This window comes from Meleagris gallopavo, chromosome 3 (genome assembly GCF_000146605.3).
Source record: "Meleagris gallopavo isolate NT-WF06-2002-E0010 breed Aviagen turkey brand Nicholas breeding stock chromosome 3, Turkey_5.1, whole genome shotgun sequence".
Taxonomy (NCBI): domain Eukaryota; kingdom Metazoa; phylum Chordata; class Aves; order Galliformes; family Phasianidae; genus Meleagris; species Meleagris gallopavo.
Genome location: NC_015013.2, coordinates 60,032,894 through 60,044,969, shown reverse-complemented (window position 1 = coordinate 60,044,969; position 12,076 = coordinate 60,032,894). Strand labels below are relative to the sequence as shown.

The following is a 12,076-nucleotide window of genomic DNA, read 5'->3' as shown; positions in this document are numbered from 1 at the left end:
AGTTCTGATCTTCTCTTCACCAAAATAATGCAGCCATGTACACACTAGTCAATTCCTGCTATTACAGGAACCAACTTAGTTGAACTTCCTTTAATAAGCTACTTAACTGACATGCCCAGTGTAAGAGAAAGCTCTGTCCCAGTCTGTATGGGCAGGCTGATGCTTTTCTAAGCCTGTGCACATAAGTGTGTGGCAGTGTGGTACTGGATGGGAGTAGCAGAGTGATGGAGGGAGTGTGCCTGGGGATCCAAACCTCCAAAGGTTGCAGCTTCTACTGTGGCAGTGTGAAATCTTTTCAGTATTATTCATTATAACCTAATGCCTGGATGGAGAACTATGACTCACCTGTAGCAAGTGGAGCAATGACAACATAGAAATATGTCATCATCCTTGGTCAGAAATACTTCCAGAAACTACAGAATTTAATGGCATTCTAAATGGAAGCTTTTTTCTGTGTTTTTTAGACCATTTTTGCAAGGAGGTAACCTGTCATTCATTCTACTGAAAGTTAAAAAAAAGTGTAAAGATCATTATTTTAGATTATATTATAGCAGAGTTTTTCATATAGCTTGGTAGAGCAGACATGGAACTTATTTTTTAGTAACAAAGTACAGGTTTTCTCTTCTAATCTTAAGAAAAAATTGAATGGAATGTGATCAATTAAATGAGTGTAAAAAAGATCAAGCAATAAAGAAAGTCTCATGCCTTTGTTTTTTTAATTTCAAGAGAGCACTGAGATTGAAGGGATTTATAGGAAGAACCTGTGATCTTCAGTATAATACGATTTACAAAAATAAAACAAGAAGGACCTTTCCAAAGGAAGCTTGTATTATTTGGGACAGATTTTTAGCACGTTTACATAAGGCCCACAGTGTGTCAAATCAAGCACCATAACAACACTAGTCAAAAAAGGCGTGTCTCTGTATGCTTTAGGTTGTTTGCAAATGACTGCAAAAACCCCCTAAAATATCCATGTTGCTGGATAGTGCAAGGGCCCACGTTAGAGTAATAAAAGACAATGAATATCAGTGCGATTAATTAAGCCTGAAATAGCTGTTCTTCCTGAAAATGTTTACAAGGCCAGAAATGACTAGAATGTTATTTGACACTGGAGCCCTGCCACTTGCATGAAAGACAGACACATAGCACAGGGCAATGGTGTCAAGCAAGTCTGGCCAGAAGTAGCCAGCCTTCAAAGATACCGCGAGGAGCTGGAAGAAACCTGGCAGAACTCTCTGAACTCGTCAGGCCCTGAAGGCAGTGACAGAAGCCTAGAGGTGAACACATTTACAGCCTGCTTCTGAGGCTTTGCAAAAGGACGGATGTTTTCAGAGGAGATCTACTATGTATATGTCAGTGTAGCAGCAGCTGAAATGCAGCTCCTAAGTGTGAATCAGCGTCTGCTTCTGAAATGGAAGATTAAAAAGTAGACAGTAGGAAAATGACACATAGCTTTTCTTGGAGAATAGATTCATCATAGATGTGGTTGTGACCACAATTAGCAGGTAGCTTTAACAGCCTAATAGCTCTGTGTTCTTGTTCTCTGGCTCTGCTCTTTGAGATGCTAAGCTTGCATTTGAATAACACAGACTTATTCTTTCCCATTAAAACTGGATTTGGGCCTTAATGTGCAGGTCTTGTGCATTTTCTATGGAGAGGAGGGTTCTCAGCACTGGAGAGGCCATACTTGGAGTAGTGTCCAGTTCTGGGCTCCACACTATAAGAGAGCGTCCAACAAAGGGCCATGAAGATGAGAAAGGGATTGGAGCACCTCTCTTGTAAGGAGAGGCTGAGACATCTGAGATTGCTCAGGCTGGAGATGAAGAGGCTTACAGGGATCTCATTAATATCTCCAGATACCTGAAGGGAGGATGCAAAGAGGATGGAGACAGGCTCTGTGCAGTGGTGCCCTGGTTGTGGGCCTGGGTAACCTGCTCTGGGTGTCCCTGCTTTAGCATGGGTTAGGCCAGACGGACCCAGAGGTGCCCTCCAATCTCAATCATTCTGTGATTCTATAATTTGGTGAAGAATTTCAAAGCTACTGGAGTCACAAAGGAGTGTATTCTAATTAAAGATATAGTAAGACCTTAGCAAAACTGACATTAATAAATTGATATGTAGAAGTGGATTTATGCAGATTTACATCTACAGTGACATTTATGACCTCATACTCGCATTCCTTTCTCACTTAAAAGTGAATTCAGCTGAGCCTGACAGCAAAATTGCCTATCTTGAATAAAACATGCTATTGTATATATTAACCTATTCACCAAGTCAGGCCTAAATGGCACAGACTTAAAACAATTCCACTCCCATTGCATACATCCCCTAGCATCCTGGGCACTTCCCTTTGTTGAACTAAATGAAACTCCTGCTGTCCCATGTCTCTAACCATTTATCCTTCTGATAGGAAGAGCAGCCACTTAGTGTACAAACCACTCCTCACAGTTCTGTATCACCTGCCGATCTGCTAGTGGTAAACTCCTGCCCAATTGTCCAGGTCATTAATGACAGTATTAAACTGCACTGGCCCCAGTATCAACCTCTAGCTACACCGTGCATGTCTGGTCTCCACCTGACTTTGTGCTGCTCCTCATAACCTGCTGATTTGGCAATTCAGCCAGTTTTTAGTCCACCTCACTGTCCGCTGTCCACTCTAGACATTATTTCATCAATTTGTCAATGAGGACATTATGAGAGACAGTGTTGAAAATCTAAATAAACCACACCCACTGCTCTCTTGTTCACTGAGTTTGTCATCTCTTTGCAAACGGCTATTGGGTTGGTCAGGCATGAATTGCACTTCATAAATCCACATTGACTACTTCTGATCACCTTCTTATCTTTTAGATTCTGAAAAGGCATTTCAGGAGAGATTGCTCCAACATCTTTCTAGACGTTGGTGTAAAGCTGATCAGACTGTAATTCCCTGGATTCTCCTCCCCACGCTTCTTGAAGATTGGAGTGGCATACATATGCATCACTACTGTGAATTCCTACCCAAGCAAACCACTGGTGAAGTTGAGGAGGAGCTTTCTTTCCATGGAGCCTTGGAGAAGATCCAGGTGATCTCTATACTAATCTCTTTTGCTGTGCAATGTGTGGGGCTCCTCTTGTAGCATCCTTGCGCTGTGACTGACCCTCTCTAGTGCGTAACACCTGTCCATCTCCCAGGTCCAGCCTATCTGAGAGCCTATGAATTCCCACAGCCTATACTGGAGAGCCACAGCCTCCCCTGGGAGCTTGAGATGAGGCCTCTGAGGTGTCAGCACCTGGTGGTGCTGCCCTGCTGTGGATCCCCAGTGCTACAGAGCCCACACACTCTGCTCTCTGCATGGCTCCTGGCTCCTGCTGTGCTGCATCTGCTGCTCCACCTATGCACAGCAGGGCCAGCCTTCACCTAGTACTGTCCCTTGTAGGTGCAAGGGAGGAACATTCTACAAATCCTGGAGCTGGATCCAGCGGAGAGACCAAAGCACCCTTTGTTCAGGAATAGCTGGCTGAGCTCAAGCTCATTAGAGGCAGGAGAGACTGTGAGGAGCTGCAGCCTCCTGCAGCTACCCTTTCCTGGCAGCAGCAGGCGCCCTGAAGCTCCTCAGAAAGTTCAGGTGATCAGCAGTCTAAAGGCTTTCAAACACTGGAGTAATTTTTTAGTTAACCTTATTTCTGTTGGATTCAGCACTTTACTCTCCTTTAAAGTTTTGCAGGAGTCACATCCTGCTTGAATATTTTTCCCCTTCTCTTGCTAATAGATACTAAATCGGGCAACAGGTTATGCCGTCATCGGCTGGAGTCTGATGTGCAGTATGATAAAAGACAAAAAAGTGATGTAATTTTTTGTAATAAGATGGGCTGCCTGTGAGAGCTTTGGTAGAGCCTCCCCATCTGATGGCACAACTCCTCCCTCAGCTTTTATTTTTGAAAGAAAAATGCCTTAATTCATACAGAAACTAAAATTAGGACAAAAAATGTATATTTTTGAGATAAATTATTTTTGCCTAAGCAGGAGACAAAGCTTGCTCCTTATTTGTATTTCAACCCCTCTCCTCAGCTGATGCAAAAGCAGTTGGGAACTGGCACTGTTCTAGCATGTGCAGTTGTTATGGTGAATTGTACCAGCAGGAATATCTTGGGAAAGAGGGTCCTTTTCTGGAAGTTACAGGAGCTTCCAGTCTGAAGGGCTGTCCTGGAAAGAAACAAAGGTGACACCTCTTCCTTCCTATGTACCTCTGCCAGAACCAACCCTCATACTGAAAGAAACTGATAGAAAAGAAAGAAGACCCGATTTCCTTTAACTTTTTTGTTTCAGTGGGACAATACAGGGTAAAGCAGTGGCAGATCTTGCTCACACAACCAATGGGAGCCTGAGGAATTTTAGGCAGAGGGAGATAAGCAGCTGAAGCCTACAAAGTGCCAAATAGTTTAGATAATGCTGTTATGCATTGTTGCTGCTATGTAACCCCTGATAATTATTTTAATTCTGAGGACGTTCGTGGAGGTTAAATAAACACCTGAAAAGATTAAGCAAACAGGGGTTCTAGACAGGTATCTATGCAAATACATGATTCGTGATTATATTTTTTCCTGTTCTCCCCTTTTATTTATGATGTTGTATTTTTGTTCTCTTCAGTTGCTTGAAAGGAGATTGTGGCAAGGTGGGGGTTAGCTTTTTTTTCCATGTAACAGCAATAGGACAAGAGGTAATGGCCTTCAGTTATGCCAGGGTAGGTTCAGGTTGGGTATTAGGACAAAATTCCTCTCAGAGTGTGGTGAGGCACTGGAACAGGCTGCCTGGAGAGGTGGTGGAGTCACTGTCCCAGGAGGTGTTCAAGAAGTGTGCAGATGTGGCATTAAGTGACATGGTTTAGTAGTCATGGTGGCTATGGGTTGATGATTGGACTAGGTGATCTTAGTGGTCATTCTATGATTTCATTTTAGAAGAATTTTCAAAAATCTACTAAATCCCTTACATTTCCATTTAACTGAAATTGGTTCTGTTTGCCCATGAAATACATAGCAACACTGAGCTGAAATTTTCATATATTTTTTTTTTAATTTAATACAACCCCTGAGTTGGAAAAAGAAATATAAGACATGAGACCATAAGTGTCCAGCTTATTTGGTTGAGTGCAAAATCCACCACTCTGCTGATTCATTTCCTCAGATATTTTCCTGACTCAAATAATACTTGGATGTCAATGACACACATGAGGATAGATGACCTTCCCTGGCCACGGAGTGCTAAGGGCAGCAGAAAGGACAATTTTAAGCCAACTTTGTGCTCTCCAGTGTTTTGGAGCTCAAATCCTTGTGCAGCTACAACTGTTCTGTGAGGACTTAAACAGCCAGGAGTAGCCAAAGCCACTGCTGTGCTCCAAAACAATCTCTGTGCTGGAGGAAGGTAGAAGTGCCCTAAGTCACCCAAGGAGCTGGGTCCAGTGCTTGAATCCACCTGCTCCAGTGATATCACCACTGTTATCCCTGCAAAGCCCAGCTGATTGTGGGAGGAGGCCAGGATTATACCTTCCTTCAGGTGTATAAATACCCTGCCTTACAAACCTGTCCCTACAGGTGCATGCTGGTGACAACAGGCTGTGTCCCTGGGTCAGAGCTGCTTGCTTAGTGGTCTGGGACTAACCCGTTCCTCTGCCCTGGGATTCTAATACATAACCATTTAGCTCTGATACATATTATTTCTAGCTGTTCCTACATTTCTATGGAATCCTAAATAAGACTCGATTTTATGTGTTCCTGTCCCAAGCTGACAGAAGTTGAGATTTTTTATTGCGTTTTAATGTAATGTTATGATCCAGGGTATTTTCTGAGTGCAATTCAGCTATCTCCTTGTTTATTCCTTAGGATTTTCTAATAAGACTTGAAATCCAATTCCTTTAGCATGTGAACACACAAGTTAAAGAGAAATATGTTTGTTTGAATAGCTTATAAAATAAACAACATGAATCTAGCTACTTTTCCCTCATTCATGAGAATACCCTTGTTGACTACGGATAAGTACTGCTCAAGGGAATGAAAATGACAGTTGTCTTCTGTAAGTGGAAGCAAGGAAATCCAGCATCTATCTGGATACCGCTTTCAGAACTGACTTAATTGCACAGCAAGCAGGCAGGCATGCACAGCAACACAACCCTTTTCTGTATTTCTAAGAGAAAAATTAACAAATAAACCTCCTGCCTGACAAACAGAAAGACCAGAAGGACAGCACAGCAACCCTAGTGGTGTCTGCTTTTGTGGCAGATCTCCCATGAAGAGTACTAGTTCACTTGTTACCTTGTGGACTCCTGCTTGTATATATCAATGATGTTCTCCACCAGCAGGTTCCTCTGCAGCCCATACACACCATGCCGGTCAAGGACCACTTCATGCCTGCAGGAAGGACAGCGAAACCGGCCTCCCGAAGCCACGGTTGTGCCTCCCCTGGTGGGCAGGTAGGGGTTCGAGGCCTGTTCTTGCCAAGCAGCACAAGAAGAGGTGAGTAAGGCCACATGCAGCTTTACAAAATGTATTTTGACAACAAGGCATCGTTTTTGGCGCATGACAGACCAAAATCTGATGAAATCAGGGCACGTCTCTCTCCCTCTTCTGCCCTACTAGCCCAATGAACTCTAAGTCAAGCCATTCAAAGCAAATATCTAAAGGTCTACTTGGAGAAACTGCTGAAGCCATTTGGATGAGGCTCACAGTGCTGCAATTATCTGTGCTAGAGATAATGCAGCTCCTTCAAAAGCACCAGGGCAGCCCCCCCAGCCTCAACATCTATGAAAAGCAATCAACTGAGCCGGGTGATACTCGGCTTTTCCATTCATTCAACTGAGTGCTGCCATAATCTTCAGAGCTTTCCACGGGAGTGGACCTACCTGGAAAATATCACTGGCACATTTCCTGCACAGGTTATGCTGGCAGGGCAGGATGACCACCGGCTTGGTGAACATCTCCAAACAGATGGGGCAGATCAGCTGCTTCTCCAGGTTATCCATGGTCTGTTGCTCTTTGGAGAAGGACTTGTAGCCCAGAGAGGTGCTCATCCCTAGCTTTTCCAGGGGCATATGCTCAGGATCACGGTGTCACTGCTCAGTTTCCGGGTGAATTTTCCTTGAAATAAATCCAAGGCTCCGGTGTGATCAGAGGCTCTCTGGGCTTCGCTCACTGGAGGACATTGTTTGAACGAGGGGCCGGAGGGAGCCGGGGCTGTTTTTAGCAGCACGGCGTCACGAGATGCCATTCTGCTGTGCCCATATAAGCTGTGAGAGAAGGATAGGCTGGGACAGGTGACAGCTCTAGGGGCTGGGGGGGGCAGTGGCCAAGCCCTGGCTCTCCTCACTCACACATGGCAGCCTTCACCCCTGGGAGCAGCCGAGTGATAAGCGTGCACCATTTGAGCAGCCCTTATCTTCACAGGGCCAAAGCATGCTTGCTGCCCAGACTGACAGCCTGTACTCCTGTGTTATATAGTCATCGGTCTGAGCACAGAGCTGAGGCTGCAGTGTGCAATCTGTGTGCTGTGCTGCTCCTGTGTTTCAGCAGGCTCCAGCAGTTGGCCCTCCCCAGGCGTGGAGCACTGAAGTTCCTGGAGAATACAACAGGAGAGATGGCTGCTCTTGGGCTCAGATTCTTCAGGGTGTAAGCATGTCACTGCCTTACAAACCAGCTGAAAGCACTGCCTACCAATAACTGCACTAACTTTCTTCCAGTATGATTTTTTTAGGAACCAAGAATTTAATGTGTCTGTTCAATCTAGTAGCTTAAATATGCCCAAAAACACTATCTGAATTTTCTAATGAGAAAGAGACAGAAGAATTACAGTATGAAAAGCTTTAATTTGTACTGCTAGAGAATAGGTACTAATTGTACACACACTCTCTCTGCCTAGTTTAATTCAAATGCATTTTGGTTTTGGGCACTGCTGTTTGTGTCTGTTTATTAGACACCAGTATCCTCTCAGCTTGGCATTTGTTGTAGAGTTATTTTTAAAATGACAATTTCCCAGATAATCTGTGGCATGTGATGCCTGATCTTAAGGGAAAGCCATCTGTGCTTCCACTTGCCAATAATTTATTGCACAACTGTACGAGTAATAAATATCTCACCCTCAATTTAAGCCAGAGTCCCTGCATGTACTGTATAAAATCACTTTGCCACTGTACTGTACATGCAATCAGTATATTGTCTGCTATCTTAATCAATAACTTCTCCACCAAGGGTCTCACAGAAAGCTCTTGTGTTTATGTGTACTTTTAACCTAGTAGTGCTCAGCTATGACATGCCTTATACAGCAGCTGAGTGGATCTCCTGTGTGTCCTGGGCAGACCTCATCTCCTTCTATCTGTATGCAACACCAGTCTGCACACCGTGCAGTTCAGGGAGATATAAAAGTGAAGGTTTTCATTGATTTCCACGTGAGAAGTGAGTAATATTCTCTGCATGCAGTGACAACAGATCACATTAAAATCAGTGTATTACCGACTAGCTTTTATCTTCAGTGCCTTTAAGCATTTGGGTTAAATTCTGTATCCACTTGCAGCCCCGAATTTCACCTACACCTATAAATTTGTCAGTAGCCCCATAAAAACAACTAATTTTTTCTGAAGTCCTGCTTTGATGAGAAATTTGTAAGTTTAGTTACCCTGGTCTGAAGTCACACCTTTGCTCCAGCTCCCCAGTGCAGGCAAGATCTCAGGAGCTGCAAGGGGAAAGCTGTTCCAGCAGCTGAGCAGCAGACAGCTGGGGCTTTTGGCAGGAGTGGCAGGGCCATTCTTGGCAGCAGCAAGAGGATAGTTCTCCTCCCTCCACTCCATGGTCAGGTCAGAGGTGACTGGTGTCTGGAGGAATCTGAAGGCCTCATGCCGATCCTCCTGTCCCTGCATCAGCTGCCCCTTGCACATCAAAACACACGTAAATAAGGAGCTTTGTGTTGGGTGAGGAAAGCTTTCTCTGCATGGTGAGGCAGATGCTTCCAGCCTGCAGCACAGGCAGAAACAGCAGAACTCTGCAAAGAAAAGCTGAGGGCTAGATATGCCACTGTGTAGAGACAGTTGCATACAGTGGTGTACAGTGATGCAGGAAAACCCATGGACACTTGGATCAGTGAACAAAGGCACTTCTGAAGGTGCACTGTGTGCCTGGGATGTAATTCTGAGAAAATAATGCTAACCTGTGATAATTCACTAATGTCTTCTGTTAACTGGTTGAGGGTGACCTCTGATGCATCTGTGGAGAATGTCTGCTGGCATCTGCACCCACCAGCCTCATGGCTCTCTGCACCAAGCCAAGCTATCTCTCAGTGGAACAAAATGGGAGTAGAGGATTTGCCTTAGCTCCACTCATGCACAAAGACTCTGGATGTCTGCCAGCCATCACCAAGAAGGTTGCAAGGATATTTTTTCTGTCGTATCTTTTTGCGGCATAGCTTGCCTGGGAGTGTCTCCTGGCCTTGCTGACACAACCAGAAACTAGCTCCTAGAGTTATGCTTGCTCTTCTAGGCATTGCTTCCAACTCCTCTATTTTTGTAGTGTATCACAGCTTGTGGGCTGTGGACTGAAGGCCAGGAGAGCCTGGAAGGCTGACTGCAAAGTAGAAGGGTTAGGAGAAGAATTTGAAGGAGGAAGGAGAGATTGAGTGATTCAAGTTTCAGTGCTGTAATGACATCCCTGGGTTTTACATTCATAGAATTTCCCATTGAGACCTCTTATCCTGTACCAGCGTCATCAAGTTCTCATCTGTCAGTCATAGGAAATCTGTCCTCTGTCTCTTATGTGCCCAGAAAACAAAGCAAAAAGTGTATTTTCACCAGAAGGCAACTCCTGCATGGCTTATCTTGCCATAAAACTCAGCAAGGACAAAGCTTGCTCTGCAAGACTGCATCTCTGGCCCCACCAACTGCTGCATGGAGAGAACCCCAGACCCACCTCCCTGTCTCCCCAGCAAAACAGTCACTTGAGAAGTCCTGGTTGCCCCCACAATGTAATGTCCTAAGAAAAAATGATGAGGTGCTTCCATCTCTGCCACCTGAACATAAGATTTAGATTAAAATGACAATGCAATGCCCCTTCCTCCCCAGTTATACTAACTCTGCCTGTTGTTTTGACTGCAAATATTTATATTTTTAGCCAGATATTCTAAGGGGGCAGAGGAATATCCTATCTCCTCTCCATCTACCCCACCTCCTACCCATAGAAGTGCCAACTGCAAATGGTATCTTGTATTTCATGATTTTATTTATCCCATAACAAATACCAAACCTACCCTTTGATGTACCTGACCTGATGCCTCAAAAGAAAGCCTCTGCAACAGAGACAAGAGATTTCAAAAGCAATTACTTTCTGATATCTTACCATACAACTTAGCATGCAAGTTCTGCATTCATTTTTCACACGACGATAGGCAATGTGCCCATGTGCAATATGATTTTCTAGAAACAATTGGGTGATGGTTGCACACCTCCAGTGAAACAGGGACTACCACCCTTTGCACACAGGAAATCATCTTCTCTGTAATTTTCTGTATTCTCAAAGCTCTCAAAATGAGTGAGTCTGAAAAGACAGCTGCCTATGCAGTGGAGTAACAAATACAACATTACTGTTCAGCTGCTCCCTCACTCATACATAACTTTGCAAGCCCAAAGGTCTCCAATCCTCATCTTCTTTTGTGTACCTCAGACCCTCAGCACATTTCTGCTACAGAGAGGTCTAAACTTCACATGCAAGGCATAAAATCATGTCCAAATTACTGTGCAGGGCAGAAAGTGCCCAACATGACCGTCCATCTAAAAATAGGCCCTCTCCAGGGCTATGGACAAGTTTCACAGATAACAGACTTGGTTTTCCACACACTGAAATATGTGCTGCAGAAACATGCCCAGAGACATGAATGAAAAGGCTATAAATAAAATGAAACCAGTTAGGAAATGGGAGAATGCAATCCTGCTTCCTCTTGGAGATGCAGTGACCAAATGCTTTAGTCTTTCAGCACTTTTACAGCCCTTTCCCCTTTCCTTGGCTCTAACAGCACTGCATCCCATAGGAGTCTGTAGATCATCACTAAATATCACCCCCATTACCAGAAGGGAAAGCATGACCGGCTCCTCCCCAGGTTGTTCTTGAATTTCATGGAATAACATAGGAATTGAGCACTGGATGAGCTAGCGCAGTGATAGTGGGGCTGTCAGGTAGCCCAAACACAACAGTAGTTGGGGACCTCCCAAGCTTGCCACAATGTAAGGAAAAATAATTGCAGTTTCAGCAGTAGGAATTTTGACCAGAGGACAGATTTCATTTCTACTTTGTCCATAACAGCCCATAGCTCTGTTGTTAGAAAATGACAGCAATGGTCAATAGGGAAGTGATTTGTGTTTTGCAGCACAGATCCAGCTCCGGCTTCCCAGCTGGTGTCAGCTCATCACTTCACAGAGATACAGCCCTGGCCAGAGTCACATTTCTCCCTGCCCTGGTCCACTCAACATCAGCCTCTCACAGGCTATTTCGGTCTGCTGCCTCCAAGTTCATCTGGCAGAGCAGAGGAGTATGAGTGTTTTTTTCTCCAGCACAGTCCTTAGGTCTGTAATTCAAAGGAAAGGTTGTTTTTAAGGTTATTCTCAGCATATGACTTCACATCATGTCAAAGACCTGCTTAGACTCTGTCCCAGGTCCATCGACTTGTTTACATGTTTTCATCCCTCCTCGTCATGAGGGTCATTCCTTCAGGACAGAGTAAAGCTGGGAGATAAAGGACTGAGGTTTATGCTATTACAGTTAAACAGAAGTTTGTGGTGTGGGAGCAGAAAAGTTTTCAGACAGCAAGGCATCACCAGACTTAGTGGAGCACCTGCTTAGCACATGGACTGTGACAGAGGTCTCTGTCCATTAGTCTTTTTTTCTGCTGTATTTCAGTTTTATCTCTATTTTCCTTTCATGTCTTCCTTTGCCCTGCAAATGCTCTTTAGATGTACAGCAAAACCAGCATGACTATTCATTTCTGAATGCTGATGCCTTTTTTCTTTGAAAATCAGCTTAGAAGAGTAAGTTCCTCTTTTGGACATCTACCAACCAAATTCTTTCCCTC

At 44.3% G+C, this 12,076-nt stretch overlaps 1 protein-coding gene across 4 annotated transcripts in view; it reads right to left on the bottom strand.

Moving 5' to 3' along the window:
• TRIM55 (tripartite motif containing 55) overlaps window positions 1–7,211 on the bottom strand; it is a 36,184-nt gene extending 28,973 nt beyond the window's left edge. For 2 of the 4 annotated variants that reach the window (XM_003205085.4, XM_010709004.3), the window contains exons 1-2: window positions 6,876–7,209; window positions 6,289–6,461 (exon numbers count right to left, since the gene is read on the bottom strand). In XM_003205085.4, coding sequence (XP_003205133.2) covers window positions 6,289–6,461; window positions 6,876–7,064 — 362 coding nt within the window. In that variant the 5' untranslated portion in view covers window positions 7,065–7,209. Of the gene's footprint in view, window positions 1–6,288; window positions 6,462–6,875 lie in introns of all 4 variants that reach the window. The other 2 variants (XM_010709003.3, XM_010709002.3) reach the window with 2 other exon arrangements.
• Between the last annotated feature and the right edge of the window lie 4,865 nt (window positions 7,212–12,076).